Source organism: Hylobates moloch, unplaced genomic scaffold (assembly GCF_009828535.3).
Source record: "Hylobates moloch isolate HMO894 unplaced genomic scaffold, HMol_V3 SCAFFOLD_18, whole genome shotgun sequence".
Taxonomy (NCBI): domain Eukaryota; kingdom Metazoa; phylum Chordata; class Mammalia; order Primates; family Hylobatidae; genus Hylobates; species Hylobates moloch.
In genome coordinates, this window is record NW_026652293.1 from 80,337,787 (window position 1) to 80,358,444 (window position 20,658).

Sequence of the window (20,658 nt, forward strand, 5' to 3'; positions counted from 1 at the left end):
TTCCATATATATGTGAGTATCTTCATTTAATCTTCAAGTAAATTTTATAAGATACTGTTATTTTTATTCTAACATTTCACAGGTATAGAATCTGAAGCTCAGGTCAACTGATGTGTCAAAGATACCTCCACAAATCAGTACCTTGATCAAAACTAAAATTGAAGTCATCTTCACTTCATCTTTCTCCCTCTTCATTAGGACTGATTGTATCGTTTACCCTCTCATTCACTTGCAATCTATATTGCTTTAGGGTTGCATTTGATTTTTATCTTTTTGTTTTAAATACTGACATTAAAGTTGTAGAAAAATCTAAAAACTGGTTGAATCGAAATTTTTAAACTTCTGATGTAATAAACCAGAGAAAAATCATGCTTAAATACATCTTCCCTTCAACCTACAAATATTTATTGAGTGTATACCATGCATTGGGCTGTTGGAATAAAACAGGGAAGAAGACAGAAGAAACCGCACCACCATCTTGGATCTTGCAGCCAAATTCCTCCGAACTTTTCGCTAGTCGTGCCCTGGAAACAGGTTGATCATTTTCCTACGTCATGGAGGCCTTTTCGTGACCACCTTTGTCTAGACTGTCCTGTTTTTAGGTGCACATCTGAGGGCTGGAGTCTCCTCTGACCCGCAGTGCTCCAGCCTGCACATGGTTTGTCCTGACTCCTTTGCTGCTTCACTTTTCATAAGGCTGTGAGAGTGCAGGTCCTTGTGGGTGGACACTGCAGGGTGAGAGGAAGAAGGAAACTGTGCTTTTCTCCCTGTTTCTGGCGAGGGTGCTGGTCAGCAGCTATAAGCACCGGGGGCCATGGGGGGCCTCAGGCTTCGGCCCCGAGAGGCAGTTTCAGTCGTGTTGGCGAGATGCAGGCACCTGGGTTGCTGCACATCACCAGGGCAGGGTTCCCTCAGCAGCCCGGGAGTGCAGAGGCCCCATCAGCTCAGCAGTGAGGGGCGCATGGGGCTCCAGTGGTGAGGACTCTTGCTCCTTGGATGACAGCACTCCCCTGCCCACTTCTCCAGCCTTCCCTGCAGCCCTTGGCCACCTCTAACCAATCTTCTGCGTTGCATCTCTTCAGTTTGCAATATGTAGTGTTTGTATATGACTGGACAGTATCTACTGGAGTTAATATCTATCAAAGTAATTATATCACAATTGCAATCTTCTAATAGTGAATAGTGACATTGTATTAAAAATTTTAACATCATAAATTATGCAGAAATAAAACTAATTATACAAAAAACACTGAATGCAAGTTTCTAAGACAATCTACCATTTGATACAGTGTTTCAAACTTCTTAATACACAACATTGAATTACTTTTCCAAAAGCCTCCTCAAATTTTGCTGCAGAATTAAACTTCACTTGCACCAGCTCTAAATTGTGTGTGCTTTTCATTCTTAGTCAATTTCATAGGTGTATCATTATTTAACTTGTCTTTTTTCATTACTAATATGTTTATTAGTAATTAAATACTAATTATGAATTAGTAATACTAATTACTTTTTAAAATTGTATTATAAGTTTTAGGGTACATGTGCACAACGTGCAGGTTTGTTACATATGTATAAATGTGCCATGTTGGTGTGCTGCACCCATTAACTCGTCATTTAACATTAGGTAGATCTCCTAATGCTATCCCTCCCCCCTCTCCCCCCCCCCACCCCACAACAGTCCCCAGTGTGTGATGTTCCCCTTCCTGTTTCCATGTGTTCTCATTGTTCAATTCCCACCTATGAGTGAGAACATGCAGTGTTTGGTTTTTGTCTTTGTGATAGTTTGCTGAGAAGGATGGTTTCCAGTTTCATCCATGTCCCTACAAAGGACATGAACTCATTTTTTATGGCTGCATAGTATTCCATGGTGTATATGTGCCACATTTTCTTAATCCAGTCTATTGTTGTTGGACATTTAGGTTGGTTCCAAGTCTTTGCTATTGTGAATACTGCTGCTATAAACATATGTGTATGCATGTGTCTTTATAGCAGCATGATTTATAATCCTTTGGGTATATACCCAGTAATGGGATGGCTGGGTCAAATGGTATTTCTAGTTCTAGATCCCTGAGGAATCACCACACTGACTTCCACAATGGTTGAACTAGTTTATAGTCCCACCAACAGTGTAAAAGTGTTCCTATTTCTCCACATCCTCTCCAGCACCTGTTATTTCCTGACTATTTAATGATTGCCATTCTAACTGGTATAACATGGTATCTCATTGTGGTTTTGATTTGCATTTCTCTGATGGCCAGTAATGATGAGCATTTTTTCATGTGTTTTTTGGCTGCATAAATGTCTTCTTTTGAGAAGTGTCTGTTCATATCCTTCACCCACTTTTTGATGGGATTTTTTCTTGTAAATTTGTTTGAGTTCATTGTAGATTCTGGATATTAGCCCTTTGTCAGATGAGTAGGTTGCAAAAATTTTCTCCCATTCTGTAGGTTGCCTGTTCACTCTGATAATAGTTTCTTTTGCTGTGCAGAAGCTCTTTAATTAGATCCCATTTGTCAATTTTGGCTTTTGTTGCCATTGCTTTTGGTGTTTTAGACATGAAGTCCTTGCCCATGCGCCTATGTCCTGAATGGTATTGCCTAGGTTTTCTTCTAGGGTTTTTATGGTTTTAGGTCTAACATTTAAGTCTTTAATCCATCTTGAATTAATTTTTGTTTAAGGTGTAAGGAAGGGATCCAGTTTCAGCTTTCTACATATGGCTAGCCAGTTTTCCCAGCACCATTTATTAAATAGGGAATCCTTTCCCCATTGCTTGTTTTTGTCAGGTTTGTCAAAGATCAGATAGTTGTAGATATGCAGCATTATTTCTGAGGGCTCTGTTCTGTTCCATTGGTCTATATCCCTGTTTTGATACCAGTACCATGCTGTTTTGGTTACTGTAGCCTTGTAGTATAGTTTGAAGTCAGGTAGCATGATGCCTCCAGCTTTGTTCTTTTGGCTTAGGATTGACTTGGTGATGCGGGCTCTTTTTCGGTTCCATATGAACTTTAAAGTAGTTTTTTCCAATTCTGTGAAGAAAGACATTGGTAGCTTGATGGGGATGGCATTGAATCTATAAATTACCTTGGGCAGTATGACCATTTTCGTGATATTGATTTTTCCTATCCATGAGCATGGAATGTTCTTCCATTTGTTTGTGTCCTCTTATTTCATTGAGCAGTGGTTTGTAGTTCTCCTTGAAGAGGTCCTTGACATCCCTTGTAAGTTGGATTCCTAGGTATTTTATTCTCTTTGAAGAAATTGTAAATGGGAGTTCACTTATGATTTGGCTGTTTTTGGCGTATAAGAATGCTTGTGATTTTTGCATATTGATTGATTTTTGCACATTGATCTCAGTATCCTGAGACTTTGCTGAAGTTGCTTATCAGCTTGAGGAGATTTTGGGCTGAGACAATGGGGTTTTCTAGATATACAATCATGTCATCTGCAAACAGGGACAGTTTGACTTCCTCTTTTCCTAGTTGAATACCCTTTATTTCCTTCTCCTGCCTGATTGCCCTGGCCAGAACTTCCAACACTGTGTTGAATAGGAGTGGTGAGAGAGGGCATCCCTGTCTTGTGCCCATTTTCTAAGGGAATGCTTTCAGTTTTTGCCCGTTCAGTATGATATTGGCTGTGGGTTTGTCATAGATAGCTTTTATTATTTTGAGATACATCCCCATCAATACCTAATTTATTGAGAGTTCCTAGCATGAAGGGTTGTTGAGTTTTGTCAAAGGCCTTTTCTGCACCTATTGAAATAATCATGTGGTTTTTGTCTTTGGTTCTGTTTATATGCTGGATTACATTTATTGATTTGCATATGTTGAACCAGCCCTGCATCCCAGGGAAGAAGCTCACTTGATCATGGTGGATAAGCTTTTTGATGTGCTGCTGGATTTGGTTTGCCAGTATTTTATTTTATTAACAAAGTAAATCCTGCCATTTGGGACAACATGAACGAACCTGAACTATATTATGCTAAGTGAAAAATACACAGAAAGACAAATACCATATATTCTCACTTATCTAAAATAGTAGACTGGCTCATAGAAACAGTAGCATGTTGGTCCCCAGTGATTAGGAGTTTAGGGAAATGAATAAAGATTGGTCAAATGGTATAAAGTTCAGTCATGCAAAAATGAATACTTTTTAGAGGGCTAACGTAAAGCATGGTGACTGTAGTTAGCAATATTCTCTTGTATACTTGACATCTGTTAAGATGATAAATCTTGTATACTTGACATCTGTTAAGATGATAAATCTTGTATACTTGACATTTGTTAAGAGGATATCTTAAGTGTTCTAACCACACCCGAAATAAATAACTATATGAGGTGATGGAAATGTTAACTAGCTTGATGGTGGTCACTATTTCATAATGTACGAAATGTATGTACATAACGTATGAAATAACGTCAGAAGACACCGACATGCTGGAGCCCCAGTGCATGCTGGTCGCTCTGAAGGCGACCCCGCCCCAAACTGCACAGAGCCTCCGCCCAGGCCCTGGAAGGAGAATGTGCCCAACAACTGGCGATGGCTGTAGGAAGCCATGGTGAGGCGGAGGATGGACGGAACCACCCCGGGCCCAGGAGCTGTGATTGGCAGGAGGAGCCACATCTTTCATTCTTACAGCCTCAGTCTCTCTGCATCCTTATACTTCAGATGTCTGTAAATCATAATATTGTGTAATCTGATAATCTCAGTATTTTCCTTGGAACATTTAGTACATTACATATTTTATTGATACATATTTGTACATATTTATGGGGCACATGTGATATTTTGATACATGCATGCAATGTGTAATAATTACTGATCTAATTGGGGTTCTATGCGAGCTATAACTTCTAACCATATTCTATTTGGCCCATCTGTTTCACGTCTCTTTTTCATTCTCTCGTTCCTTCTTTTACAAATATCAAATAATCTTTATCATTTACGTTTTCATTTTATAAACTTGTTTTGGTGGTTACTATAAACATTACAGCATGTACTCTTGATTTACTGAAGTTTAACAAATTACTGCCTACTTCGTCAATATTGATATAACTATCTTCAACATGATTTTTCATACATTTAAGTTTTGCATAAGTCTAAACTGTATATTACATTAAAATTATTGCTAAGCCAATATTATGACTCACTTACATATTACTCTGGGGTTGATGTTTGTCATTTTTGCTTCTATTTCTGAGTTTCCTTTTGAGGTAATTTTTCTATGGCTGAAGCATTTTATCCACTTTTGTTTGCTGGAAAAATTTATTTTACTATCATTTTTTATAATTTTAGTTAGACTCAGTCTACATCTAGTTCATCCCTATTACTGAGACATGGTCCTACTGGGCTCTTGATTGAGAGGCTGGTAGATGTCCCTATCCTCTGTCTTGAAAGCATTTCTCCCAATATCAGTGTGGCTCAATTAACTTGTAAATGCTACATCTTTGCTCAACTATAACCAGTGAGATTAGCCTAAATCCCTAAATAAAACGTGACCCCTACACTCCAAGACCCCTCTCCTGCTCAAGATTTTCCAACACTTTTCTTCTGACAATACTGCATATGTCTTCTTCTCAATTACCAAATTTATTTTCTGTATACACCCTTTAAGTGCCAAAAAGATGAGTATTTTTGTTTTGTTCATTGATATATCCTCAGTTTGTAGAACAGGGCCTGGCAAACTACAGGAGCTTAGTAGTTATTTGTTGAATGAATGACTTGGGGCCTAAAGGAAGATTATATAGTCACGGAAAGTTATCTTTGTATCCTTGTACTTACCAGATGAAAAAGCATTCCGAAAAGAGGAAAAGCCATGTGAAAACATTGGGTATGGAAAAAACTATAGTGGGATAGGAGTATGGCCCTCCCAGATGGAGAGGCAATGCAGAGTGGAAAAGGCCAGACTCCACAAGAGGTAGCACATGCAGTGGTCAGGAGCAGGAACGCCAGCCTGCCTGCCTGTGCTTAAATCCCTGTTTAGCACTTTATAAGCTGCATACCCTTGTTCAGGTTACTCAAACCCATAGGTCTCAGTTAAATCAACTGTAGAATAAGGCTATTAACAGGCTGTGAAAATAAAACTGTTCCATACATGTCACACACTAAAAATGGTGCCAGATCATAATAATCACACAAGATGTTATAATTGTTATGTTACATGTTAAATACAAATACAACCATGCACATACATAAAACTGATTTGAAATTATATTCTAAGTATATGTCACCATTGTCTTGAACAGGGAGAAGTGTGAGAAACATCCGTATTTCTCTGGTTAAGTCTATGAATAAACCAATTGTACTCCAAACAAATGTGTTCTGGATAGCAGCCCATGGCTCTGGTCTAATTTTGGGAGGTTTGACTTCTTATATGCTCACAGAAAATAAGAACTCGATTGAGAACGCATTCTAGAAATTCCGATGGAAGAAAAATCTCAACTGTACATTTAGTATCTCTGAGGTCTTGAGCGTGTTTAGCCACAAATGCCTATGGATGAATGAACCCCCTGTCCCTGAGGATATCCTGCTTGGGGCAAGTCAGGGGAAGCCTCAAAGGCTGTTTTGTCACTTGTGAAATGTGGATGACCTTAGCCTCAACCGCAGAGGGTGAGGGTCGAATGAGGTGATGAATGGAAAGCATTAGGCACAGAGTGGATGCTGAGGAGCACTCTCAGCGTCGAATGAGGTGGTGAATGAAAAGTATTTAGCACAGAGTGGTTGCTGAGGAACAATCTGAATATGGTGTTTCATACTCATCACGGAGCCTATCAAAATATAAATTTTCTATGTGGTAGAAGGTGCTCAAGGGTCATAAACACAGATTTATTTTCATATTTCTCAACTGTAAAAAAGGACTGTTGGCTCAGAGGACTGGACTAGAGATCAATGCGAGGAGGGAAGGTGGGGATAAGTGAACATCATCTCAAGTGTGATTATAGGAGAGAAGAATAGTGGGCGGAAACTCAGGGAGTCAGACACCACCACAATATGCTGATTGTTTGGTGGAAGGACACCTAAAGTGAGGAGGGAGACTCTGAGAAGAGAGGACCAACTTAAGTTCTTTCGCACTTTAATATGGAGCTTTCTGCATTCTTAGCATTTTTTTCAAAGCCCCTGTGACATCCTTATTCCTGAAACTGTAAATGATAGGATTCAAGACAGGTGTAAGGATAGTGTAGAAAAAGGACATCATCATATCTTTCTCAGGAGTGTGGTAGGAGCTGGGGAGCACGTAGCTGTAAACAGCAGCTCCATAGAAGAGGCTGACCACTGTAATGTGCGAGGAGCAGGTGGTGAAGGCCTTTTTCCGACCCTCAGCTGAGTTCATCTTGTGGATGGTGAGGATGATGAAGTAGTAAGACGCTGAAATGACTGTCACAGGGATCAGGAGCATGATGACACAGCACAGGTACATGAAAATCTTGTAAAGTGAGGTGTCTGAGCAAGAGAGCTTCAAAACAGCAGGGACCTCACAGAAGAAGTGCTGAATCTCATGGGATCTGCAGAAGGGGAAGCTCATGGTGATGGGAGTGAGCATGAAGGCATCCACTGAGCCCACAAACCAGCAACCTGATGCCAGGAGGAGACATACCCTATGGCTCATGAGTACAGAGTAACGGAGAGGATGGCAGATGGCCACATAGCGGTCATAGGCCATGGTGGCTAGAAGGCAGTACTCTGCACCTCCCAACTGCAGGTAGAAGTACATCTGGGTCCCACACCCAAGGACCGAGATGGTCTTGTCTTTGGCCAGCTGGTTCACCAGCATTTTGGGGACAGTGACAGAAATATATGTCAAGTCTATGAGTGAGAGCTGGTTTATAAAGAAGTACATGGGAGTATGCAGAGAGGAGTCAATGTGGATCAGAAATATCAGTGTAATATTCCAAGACACAGCCATCAAAAATATACTGAAGATAAGCAAGCAGAGGAGGCCAGGGTGTGGGATCTGGCTGAAGATTCCCAACAGAAAAAAGTCACCACCCAGGGTCTGGTTGGCCAGCCACATGCTGTATGATCGGTTGAAGTGGCTTTACCTGGAGGACAAAAGTAAACTTTATGTTATTTATAATCATGTGTGCACCACATAATAGTATGTTTGCTTCACTTTAACTTTTAAAAATCAGTGTAAAAATCAGAGTTCATTTCCAACATCAACTGTGAATTTGCACTAAAAAGAGACAGCACATTAGATTGTGAATCTGATTCCCCATCTAGAATGGGAATGAAATATTTATATTCTCAATGAAGAGGTCCATACAACTGAAATTAAAATATTTCCTATAGATTATAGTCACTAATATTGTTATTTTTACTTGTATGTGTTCACATTTGTTGTGTGTGTTAGTATCTTATAGTTGCATGTTCCTGTATTGCCCAAATCCCATTCCCACGGGATTTTACAGAGCTAATAATCAATATAGGTATTTCTATATATTTGACCCTCAAGAGTCATTTCTGCAAAAAAGGATTAGTAATACTTGTGTTTAATATTAAATCTCTTGTTACAAATCTATGAACATACAATTTTTCAATACTTAAAAGCAATATATTAAGCAACCAGTAATTGTAAACATTTTAAACTTAAAATTCTAAACCTTTATATAACAGTTACAAATTTAGTCAAATTTCTTTAAATGTATTAAAGATACTAGTACAACTTGTAAATTTCTCTAAAATGATTTAAATACTTTTACACATATGTGATTTATAAAGTGTATTTTATACTTCCACTTAACCTATTACAAAGACATTAATCTTGTGACTTATTCATATTTTCACGATTTCCATCAAGATGTTCTAATCCGTTGTGTTTCTGCCAATCTTTCAAGATATCAAAAAATTATGGCTATCTCAGATCAATGATGCTTTGGGAATCAGCAATATCATCCAATCAGTTTATTCTGAGGTGATTGGTCTGAACCTCACTTGGAATTTCTTGGTCTGAGCGTTCTTTAACAAAATTAAAATGTAATTGGGTTTTACAAGCCCACATCTTTTTCTTCCAATCTTCCCATTTTGCCTGTAAAATCTTGGTGAGAGAAAGTTTGCCTCAATTTATATTTATCTTATCGTGACATCCAACATATTTATTGTATGCGGGTAGGTCATCCTAAAGGTTTCTTCTCCCAGTGGTTCAAGCATAGGGGTCTCTGAAGTTGCTTTTTTTTTTTTTTTTTTTCAAGACTACTCAAGTGCACTAGAGTGAGAGGGGAGGAAAATGTAGAACAAGAAATTCTACCTGTAACTGCTGTGATCAATCAATGGAGATAACTATCTTCAGATCATCCAAGTTCCAATTTCTTCTCAGAGCATCTAGTCAATAAATCACCTTGTAATAGACTATGGAACTCTTCTACCTGGTTATTTTGGGGATCAGTGGTGCTGGTCAGCCCTTTCCCGTTGATAGCACTATCTTTCTCTCGTTCAGAATTCTGTGATTTACATCTGGATGCTCATTATTCTCTTAAAGAAAATGCATATCTATCCTTTACAAAATGAATAGTTTTAGATAGCATTAATTGTTCAGTATCTTAACATGTCAAATATTTAAATCAAACACATTCATCCTTTTTATGTTGCAACTTCTCTTATGTAACTTTTTACATTGCAACGTACATGTTATATTATTCTTTATCATTAACTTAAAACTTATAAGAATTATTGCAATTGGTCATATTATTTCCTTTTTTATTTCAAATATCTTGCCCTGGCCAAGACTAATCTCATTGGTTTTTGGTTTTGTTTTAGAGATACTTAGCACAAAGGACACAGAAAGCATAAGAATAATGTCAGTTTTTAACAAATTGCTTTATGTTAAGAGACTTAAAATCAAAGGGGACTGAATGTATTTTCAGTAAACATATCATTGGCCATAACAAATGGTAGATTTTAGTCAATAAATTACTGGACTAATAAACTATTTTTTTGCAGGAGCAAAAAGTAATTTTCTAAGTATAAAGGCAAAATAAAGAATTCCCAATAAACTTCAAAAATTCAGTGGAATCATTTAGTAGATTCCAAAAAAGACAATGAAGCAACATTATCTAGAAAAAATTGAAAAAAAAATTATGGTCCAAGAATGAAGCATATATCCAGCAGTGAAACAGCATAGAGGCCCTGCCTCTCAGATATCCAAGAACTTAGAAAGCAGAGAATCAGGTAAACCATTTCAGAAATTCACTATGCCCAGCTCCAGCCAATGTCAATGTCTGCCCCGTCAAATAAAAAACTGCAAAATGTGAGAGTCATGGTACACCTGGACTGAAGGCGAAACCTGAGACAAAAAACACACATGTGCCAAATTGAATGATCATCCATCTGTATCACATAGTGTCTCAAAGAAAAGTCAGGAAGTAGATGGAAAAGGGGTAAGGAAAAGTAGACTCAATGGAATTTCTACAATTTATAGGAGATAAGCATTTTCACTTGTTGCCCGGCTTCTCCGTGAAATAAGTAACGTATATTTAATGTCCGCTCCCAAAAATGGAGTCCATTTAGGGACAGTGTCCAGGATAAGACTGGTGCCTGTCAGAGCTAATTAACTCTAGGTCTACATAAGGCGGCCCTTTCCCAAATTGAACAGGTGGTTTACAATGAGTATAATTATGCAAATCAGTAGTGAGACTGACATGAGCTAGTCAGGGTGAGCATATCTCAGGTTTATTCAGGAGAACAAAAGTGAGAGTGGATATTGCATTTCTTGGCCACGTAGTTCAATCTACTGTTCTTCCACAGACACTGAAACAAGGGGACTCAGTCCATAAGGCTGCAGAGCAAAACTGTCCTTAACCAAATCAATCTGTCCACTTCTAGGAAACAAATGACACCAGCACGGATAGCCATGCAAGGCAAAAGAACAGCAATTAGGTTCATTCAAAAGCAATAAAATATTTTAAAGATGAACTGCTGTTTCCAAAACTAAACCTTCATGACAAAGCAAGCAAACCGCTTGTGACAGGCTTCACAGTAGTAACATGTGCACTGCAGGAAGGACAGCACCCCTCCTTCTTGAGTGGGCATTTATAGTCCAAAGTGATGTGTCATGCTTCACCCAGGAAGTAGAATTATGTTGCTCACCATGAGGCTTAACCCTCTATCAACCATCTCTCACTCATCCACATCTTCCTCTTTTAGGGTCTGGGAGATCAGTTTTTTAAAAATAAGGGGAAGAAAGGAAGGAGGAAGGAGGAAGGAGGAGAGGAAAAGAAAACTAATATTCAACATTGCTCCAATTTTCAGAGAAAAAATATTTATAATTTAAGTCAGATTTGCCTGGAATAATATATCACCAGGAGGAAAAGCCTCAAGATCTGAAATCAGTTATTTTTGGATTTAGCGCTTTTCTTTTCTGAGCTATGTTGCAAGTCACCTAGAACTTTTGAGTATCTTTTTTTTTTCCATTTATACCTGTGGGGATACACACTACTTATTTCTACAGCCTAATTAATAGGATTGCAGAGTTTCAGATATAATAGGCATAGTAAGTATTTTCTAAATTATAGCTTTTTGTGTAATATTAGGTTAAATACGCTTATAACAAATACAAGTTATTTTATGTGATCTATAACAATATATAACACAATATTAGTATAATATTTTACCAATTATATTTGCCATTACATTAACTATGTTATGTTGGTGATTAACATCAATTGATATTAATTCCATAATGCATATATTTATGGATTAAAAGTTAAAATAACCGTTTAATAAATTATTCCTTTCTTACTTGAGTAAAGGAAGAAATATGATACCCTGAGGAATTTTATTTCCAATAAGATACTTCCAGTATAGTCGTCTCGATGAATGACAGCCTTGTCATTTTCACTGTGATCAATCTGCTCTGTGATCAGTGAAACAGCAGCCTGCTTTTCTGAGAAAGGGTTTCAGATGATGAAACGGTTATGAACTCAATGACTGTCCCTGAAGAGCAGCTGATGCTGCCGAGTCTAACATGTGCAGTCCTGGGACGACAAACTCGAAGAATGATGCTGTCCGCAGGGACCCTCAGGGCTGCGGTGGCCTCCATGGGAGCAGTCCTGGGGGACTCTCATTTGGCCTTTGTTGAATTGTAGGGCCTGATTCTATAGACTTTTCTAACTGCCCAACTCTAACCCTCCAAAGGAAAATAAGCATCTGCTAATGGCAAACAGACTTCAGCAGACTGTTTCCTTGAAGACCACTCCGCTCACAGGTCAAATCATTGCATCATCTCACCATGAGGGAAAGAGTGAAACAAACCCGAATTAGACCATTGATGACACATTTAATAGAGTATATTCTTCCATATGTTTTCTTAGTAATAACTGTAGAAAGTTTAAAAACTAAGTATTATTATAAAAAGGAGTAATAACAATACATACTCTAGAAAGCCAAAGATAACTAGTTTGAATTTTCCTTGCTTTTATAGGCATTTTCGTAATATGATTTTCTTTATAGAATTTTGTATCCATTTCATTTGTCTTTGAAAATATTATGACATTTTAAACCAAAGTGTGTTTGTATTTGAGTGTCCATTAAATGTAACTATTAGATATTTGTGTTATTTCTAATTTTCCTTATTTATCCCAAACAATTGTACATAAGAAACTTTTTTAATTATGAAAATGGACATTCGTGATTGAAATCACTTTGTTAAATGTATAAACCCTTTTAACTGAAATTTTCATCAGAAGATAGGGTTATTGCTGAAAATTTGAAAAGCATAGAATTATGTAAATAATACAAAATAACATTTTTTACTTTTAACCCTAGAGGCACCAATTTAGGAATTATGTAACATTTCCCTCCAGGATGTGTTTGGAGACAACTGATATATCCAAAAATTTGGTTTTTGCATTTCAAACGGAAGGTTATAGAATTGTCTTTACACTGTCGTGTATGACTTTGAAATAATTAATGTAGAACATTGGCTGAGTAAACAAATTATATGACCTCCCCGTGTCTTAAGTCTTCAGAGTGTTTTTCACATTTTGTAACATGAGTGATATTTCAATAAACAGTTCTCTGTTCAATGAGTTTATTTTGGTGGAGTTACAAATTTGAAACTGCAGGTGTAATGGTCAGAGGATCTACACTCTTAGAACGTTCCACTAAATGACTTTCCAAAATATAACCACTGATTAAAAGTTTTATAGTTATGGCCGGGCGCGGCAGCTCATGCCTGTAATCCCAGCACTTTGGGAGGCCGAGGCAGGCTGATCACGAGGTCAGGAGATCGAGACCATCCTGGCTAACACGGTGAAACCCGTCTCTACTAAAAATACAATAAAATTAAAAGTTAGCCGGTCATGGTGGCGGGTGCCTGTAATCCCAACTACTTGGGAGGCTGAGGCAGGAGAATGGTGTGAACCCGGGAGGCAAGGCTTGCAGTGAGCCGAGATCGCGTCACTGCACTCCAGCCTGGGCGACAGAGAGATTCCGTCTCAAAACAAAAAAAAAAGTGCTAATTTAGAAGAGTACAAAGAATGGCTGGAAATAATGTGTTAATGTCCACCACTGGGAGCACTAACTTGGCTGACTCTTCCATTTTCGATTCTAAAATTTACTGAAACCTCCAAGTAAAACTCATACTTCATATTTTGAAGAATAAATGCCTCAGATGGAAGAGAGTGATATTGATTCAAGAACCTGGAAAACAATAACTTATAAGAGGCAGGAAGACTATTAATATAATGGAAGTCTTTGTTATGAAGATAAAACAAAGTTGTCTTAGAAAGTCACATGAAACAATAAAAAGTGTTATTAATTTTGTGAAGGAGTCAGTGGATGAATTTAAAGGTTTGGATTCTCCAGAATTTGAAAATTTATTCATAGTCATGAACTTTAGGGTTTCGCTTTTAATGACCTGTGCAAGGCTGAGTGTGGAGTTAGTGGAGCACCAGTCATATTCAATTGTTCACATAGAGGAGTGAATGTTCTAAAAGCAGTGGCATCCCAGTAGCCATGAATGAGCACGTGGAGTGCCCAGACCTTGGTTTCTAAATGCTAATGGTAGTTTGTATTTCTGTGGGATCAGTGGTGATATCCCTTTATCATTTTTCATTGTGTCTATTTGACTCTTATTAGTCTAGCTAGTGGTCCATCTATTTTGTTAATCTTTTAAAAAAAACCCAGCTCCTGGATTGATTTTTTGAAGGGATTTTCGTGTTTCTATTTCATTCAATCTTGCTCTCATCTTAGTCATTTCTTGTCTTCTGCCAGCTTTTGAATTTGTTTGCTCTTGCTCCTCTAGTTCTATTAATTGTGATGTTAGGGTGTCAGTTTTAGATCTTTCCAGCTTTCTGTTGTGGGCCTTTAGTGCTGTAAATTTCCCTCTTAACCATGCTTGAGCTGTGTGTCCTGGAGATTCTGGTATGTTTTGTACTCATTGGTTTCAAATAAATTATTTCTGTCTTAATCTCGTTAGTCATTCAGGAGCAGGCTGTTCAGTTTCCATGTAGCTGTGCGGTTTTGAGTTTCTTAAATCCTGAGTTCTAATTTGATTGTACTGCGATTTGAGAGACTGTTATGGTTTCAATTCTTTTGGAATCGCTGAGGAGTGTTTTACATCCAGTTATGTGGTTGAATATGTAAATAATTGGCAAAAGATTCCTCAAAATTGTGGAATTCTCAGACTCAGATAAAAAATTGGCAAACCAAATTAATGATCTTAGACAAACTGTCAATCGGATGGGAGATAGGCTCATGAGCTTGGAATATCCTTTTCAGTTACAGTGTGACTGGAATACGTCAGATTTTTCTACTACACCTCGAGCCTATAATGAAGCTGAACATCACTGGGACGTGGCTAGATGCCATCTACAAGGAAAAGATAATCTTACACTTTAGATATTTCAAAATTAAAAGAACAAATTTTTGAGGCATCTAAAGCCCATTTAAATCTGTTGCCAAAAACAGACAATGGTGAAAGAGCTGCTGATGGCCTCACAAATCTTAACCCCGTAACTTGGGTTAAAACCATTGAAAGTTCCGCTATTGTAAATTTCATATTAATCCTTGTATGTCTCTTCTGTTGTTAGTCTACAGGTATAGCCAGCAGCTCCAGAGAGACAGCGACCAGCAAGAACGGGCCATGATGACGATGGTGGTTTTGTCAAAAAGAAAAGGGGGATAATGTAGGGAAAAGAAAGAAATCAGACTGTTAACTCTGTCTGTGTAGAAAGGGAAGACATAAATTCCATTTTGACCTGTACCCTGAACAATTGCTTTGCCCTGAGATACTGTTCATCTGTAACTTTGCCCCAACCTCTGTGCTCCAACCTTGACCTCACAAAAACATGTGTTGTATGGAACCAAGGTTTAAGGGATCTAGGGCTGTGCAGGATGTGTCTTGTTAACAAAATGTTTACAAGCAGTATGCTTGGTAAGAGTCATTGCCATTCTCTAGTCTCAATAAACCAGGGGTACAACGCACCGTGAAAAGCCCCAGGGACCTCTGCCCTGGAAAGTGGGGTATTGTCCAAGGTTTCTCCCCATGTGATAGTCTGAAATACGGCCTCGTGGGATAAGAAAGACCTGACCATCCCCCAGCCCGACACCCGTAAAGGGTCTGTGCTGAGCTGGATTAGTGAAAGAGGAAAGCCTCTTGCAGTTGAGATAGAGGAAGGCCACTGTCTCCTGCCTGCCCCTGGGAACTGAACGTCTCGGTATAAAACCCGATTGTACATTTGTTCAATTCTGAGATGGGAGAAAAACCACCCTATGGCAGGAGGCGAGACAGGTTGGCAGCAGTGCTGCCTTGTTATTCTTTACTCCACCGAGATGTTTGGGTAGAAACATAAATCTGGCCTACGTGCACATCCAGGCATAGTACCACCTCCCCCCTTGAACTTAATTATGACATAGATTCTATTGCTCACATGTTTTCTTGCTGACCTTCTCCCTGTTATCACCCTGCTCTCCTACTGCATTCCTTTTGCTGAGATAATGAAAATAATAAAAACTGAGGGAACTCAGACTGGTGCCGGTGCAGGTCCTTGGTATGCTGAGTGCCAGTCTCCTAGGCCCACTGTTGTTTCTCTATACTTTGTCTCTGTGTCTTATTTCTTCTCAGTCTCTCATCCCACCCGACTAGAAATACTCACAGGTGTGGAGGGGCAGGCCACCCCTTCATAGTTAGACAGGAAAAATAAGATTAGATCTATTGTATAACATGATGTTTCAGTTTAAATCTATGTATTATTATATTTTCAAATTGCTAGGGTATAGATTTTAAATATTCCCACCACTCAAAATATATTATAGGATGTGAAGTAATTAATGTTGATTAGCTTGATTTTCTCTTTCCAAAATGTGTATATATGTATATACATATATATTAAAACATTGTGTTATACACCATATATACAATTTGTATTAATCAATATAAATTTAACAAAAGATATTTCCAGGCCTTTTTTGAAACATGTTACCACTGCAGTGAAGGGACTATTGTGTTTAAAGCATAAATACAGAAGAATCAAGATGTTGGGAGAAAACACAGCAGCAATGAAGTTTTGGCAGCTGGAAAGCCAAAGGAAACCGTTTTTGACTTACAAAAATCTCAAAGCAGAACGCTGAGCTGGTGATTGGAGAAGTTCAGAAGCAAGTTGATTCCTAATGGAAGAACTCCTAATCAGGTCTGTCTAAATACTACAGGTAACATTGAAACGGGAGGCTTGGCTAAAGGTTTGTATACAAACTGTTATACGCCCACTTCAGTTAGACAACCCTTCCTCCCCAACCTGACACGACACTAACTTGGGAGGTGTTGTACCCAAGGGGCTCTGGGATTGGAAAACGACATTGCGTGGGTGTAAGTGGGAAGTCTGCACCCTGCACTGTGGGTTCTCGGAATGCTAGCAGCCCCCAGAAAGATTTGCAGAGGAAGCAGACCACACCAAAGAAAATACCTAGAAATACCGACATTCGAGGTTTCCAAAATAAGTCATTCTCGTCATAGTTTAGTGACTCCTACATGTTAAGGCTTGTCCTTATCCAGAGACTAAACATTAGGAGAGAGATAGATTACAAAACTTGAGGAAAGCGTCTGAAAAAAGCAGAAATCATACAAATCAGTGAAAATAAGAGGAAATACAGTATGCAGCAAGTGGATCTTTCTATAAAAGATAGCAGATTAGTCAGTTATTAGAGATAAGAACATAAGAACATATTAAACCACAACAGGGTGTTTTAAAAAGAACATTGGAGAAGTTTTAAGAGTTCTTGAACATTTAGATTATGACAGTGTAGACTGTAAAATAGGACAAGACAGATCCAAAAGGTCGGAAAACATCCAGTTTGGGAGTCAGGGGGCAAGTCAAGTAATAGAAATTCCAGAGGAAAAGAAGGTTTAAATGGAAGGAAAACACATATTCCAGCCATGTTTCAGAACAAAAATTCTGGAATTGAAAGACATTTCAGTTGTTAAAAAGAGCCCTCATGAAGACATTATGAATGTTTAACACGACAGCCAAAGGAGAGCCTGAAGCCTCCAGGGGGGCGACAACACATCGAAAATTGAGAGCGCGGACTCCCAGAAGAAATACTGAACGTTAGAAGACGGTGGAGGGACATCTTCATATTCACGAGGGAAGCTTTTTCCACCTACACGTGGACACCTGGCCAGATCTACTGTCAAGTGGGAGGATAAGAGTCATTTTCAGACATGCGAGGCCTCCAAAAAATTTCCTCCCACGTATTTTGTTTATAAACCTGTTGAGAGACATGCTCCACAATGGGGAGGTTCTAAAGTAGAAGACGTGGTACACAGACAATCAAGAATCCAGAGGGTCATGGTGAAGAGGCAGCATCTCAGGAGAAGACCCGTGCAGCCCAGTCCTGGGGCAAACGGTCTGGATGGAAGCAGCAGAGCAGGGGCTGCAGAAGGGAGGGCTGTGAAGACAGCACCGAGAATTCCTGAGGGAGTCACAGTTGCAACAGGATATTTATCAGGAGATTCTATATATATATATATATATAGAGAGAGAGAGAGAGAGAGAATTTGTCAGTCATCTTTTCTTTCATATATACATATATATATGCATACACACACACACACACACATATATATACACACAAATACATGTATCTCGTAGCTACTGGGGAGGCTGAGGTGGGAGGATTGCTAGAGACCAGGAGCTCAATATTTCTTGACCCAGCTGGTCAAGAATGATTACCAACCCTCAAAACTCCTGTCCTGTCCCCACTCACTCACCAAAGTGATCGTAACTCTGACTTCTGACATGGTATTCTATCAGTGTCAATCTTCCATCTATGCTTTTTTAGACCTATCTGCCCCTCAGAGCATGCCCAGAGGAGACTGCACCACGCAGCCTGCTTGTGCCCCTCAGAGTCCTCTGGTAGCCCAGCTTGCCCTCTGCACTTGCTCTTCTGCACGTCACTGATGGCAACTAGTTTTGGGACCTCGTTCACTCACCAAGTTAGGTTTTGTGAGGTGAAGTCAAATTTTGTTCATAACCACTCTATGCTCTTCATTAATGGCTGGGACTCTGGAAATAAGCTCATTCTGATGGAAAGGCTAATAAGGAGTCTGTATTTTAATCTTCCCATTTTTGTGTCTTTCCTCTTTACTGGTATTTGAAATGCACATCTTTGTAACCAGGTCACAAGAATGATTTTGCTTGCATTGTTTGGTGGCCTCAAACATAGGGTTCAAAAGCATCTTTCAATGTCATTATCTTTTTATCTGACCTTGAATTGCTTGTTTTTTGTGCATGTTTATGTCCATGCACACTAATAGGGGTTCTTCTCACTACAAAAATCAGGGTCCCCTTCCTAAAATTCCAGCTAAATACTTAAGGGTTTTGAACCAAAAATAAAATTCTAAGGCTCCCTCAACCATCTGAATAGGGCCCTCCTCTCAGCAAGGGCGTTCCAAAGTTAACCTGAAAAACTAGTTCAGGCCATGATGGGAAGAAGCGCTTGACATGCCTCACGATACCCTCCCTCCCTTTTGGAATTCCTGATAGAACAGATTCTTTAAGTCTGATTAAAAAACATTTACAATCTATTCTCTCTGAAGCCTGCTTGTTGGAGGCCTCATCTGCAAGAGTCTTGGTCTCCACAAACCTTTACCATAACCAAACATTTCTTTCTAATAACTTTCAGCTAATTGCCCATCAGAAAATCTTTGAATCTGCCTCTGACTTAGAAACTCCTGCTTCCAATTGTTGTGTTTCCAAATCAAACCACTGTACATCTTATACATATTGACTGATGTCTGTCTCCCTAAAATGTGTAACACCAAGTTGTGGCCCAGCCACCTCGGACCCACGTTCTCAGGATCTCCTGAGGGCGGTTCCATGGGCCATTGGTGATCATTTGGCTCGGAATAAATCTTAAAATACTTTACAGGATTTGACTCTTCATCGACAGGGTATGCAATTTTATTTATAAAATTTTCAATGAATAGTAAAAATTAAACTGTAGTATTTAGGAATATTTATCCAGTAATGCAAGAAAAAAAAATCCAGGGAATAATTACTATGAAATTCATTTGGCAAAATAACTGATCAATATTCTTCACTGTCAAGGCCCAACTAAAGAAATGCTAGAAACTTAACTGAAATGAGTGACTGCAAATTTCTGAATCAAGGTTTATTAAGCCAGCATTAGAGTATGTCTAGAAAAATAAGGCACAGACACACCTGTGGCCATTTTTCCAAAGGTTTTTAGAACACTCAGTATGTAAATATTTTCTTAACTGGGGGAAGGCATAGGAAGACGGGCAGGTTGGTGGTTAAGGTCAATGGTTCCATTTCTGTGAGATTTCAGTTAGTGCCCAGTAAAATGTACATTTTACAACAAGATAAGGTGAATGTTTGAAGACAAAGAAGGAGCCAAGGAAGAGTCAATTATGCAGAAGTCCCTGGGTAGGTGGAGGAATGATTTGTCTCATCTGGTCTCTGTTCTGCTCCTGGAAAGAAGCTTGTCATCAACAACAGTGTGGAATTGAGCAGACAGAGGAGTTCAAGACCAGCCTGGTCAATATGGTGAAACCCTGGTCTCTACTAAAAGTACAAAAAACTAGCCAGGCATGGTGGTGGGCTCCTGTAATCCCAGCTACTTGGGAGGCTGTGGCAGGAGAATCACTTGAACCCGGGAAGGGGAGGTTGTGGTGAGCCGAGATCATGCCATCGCACTCCAGCGTGGGCAGCAAGAGCAAAACTGTTTCAAAAGAATGTCAGCATTAAGAGAAATTGAGTGAGGGCTACATTGGAAACTCATTGTGCTAATTTTGCAACATTTTTGCATGTCTACAGGTAGGGTAGTTCAAATGAAAGTTAGAGACATTTAGAATAATACCTGTCTTTGCCCTGGGGCATGTGTGGTGATCAAACCACAAGAGCGCTCTGGAGTGCTGGTTATGTTCTGTTTCCTGACAGGGTGTGGGGTTGTTTCCTGAATGGTTTCACAACTGTCTTCTCGAGGTGATTAATCATGAGCTTTGCACTGGCCTTTCTATTGTTATATTTCATAGTATAAGAGATCACATTATAAATCAGTGTTAATTTTCTTAGAAGCCCTGCTGTTGCCTGTGTCATTAAGCGGTGATTCAATTAACTCCCTAAAATTACAAAGTAGCTGGAACTAAGTATCCCCAAGCAAAGACTTTTCCCCTGTTGTAGCACTTTCAGTAACTTTTCAAGTTTT

At 39.0% G+C, this 20,658-nt stretch overlaps 1 protein-coding gene across 1 annotated transcript; it reads right to left on the reverse strand.

Moving 5' to 3' along the window:
* Positions 1 to 7,069: 7,069 nt before the first annotated feature.
* On the reverse strand, positions 7,070 to 8,008 carry LOC116457913 (olfactory receptor 2T10). Its single transcript, XM_032137434.2, has one exon. It carries the CDS (start codon positions 8,006 to 8,008, stop codon positions 7,070 to 7,072), a length of 939 nt encoding a protein of 312 aa, XP_031993325.1.
* Between the last annotated feature and the right edge of the window lie 12,650 nt (positions 8,009 to 20,658).

Coding starts and splice junctions, on each gene's coding strand:
- LOC116457913 (XM_032137434.2), bottom strand. CDS start 8,008: ATGTGGCTGGCCAACCAGACCCTGGGTGGTGACTTTTTTCTGTTGGGA.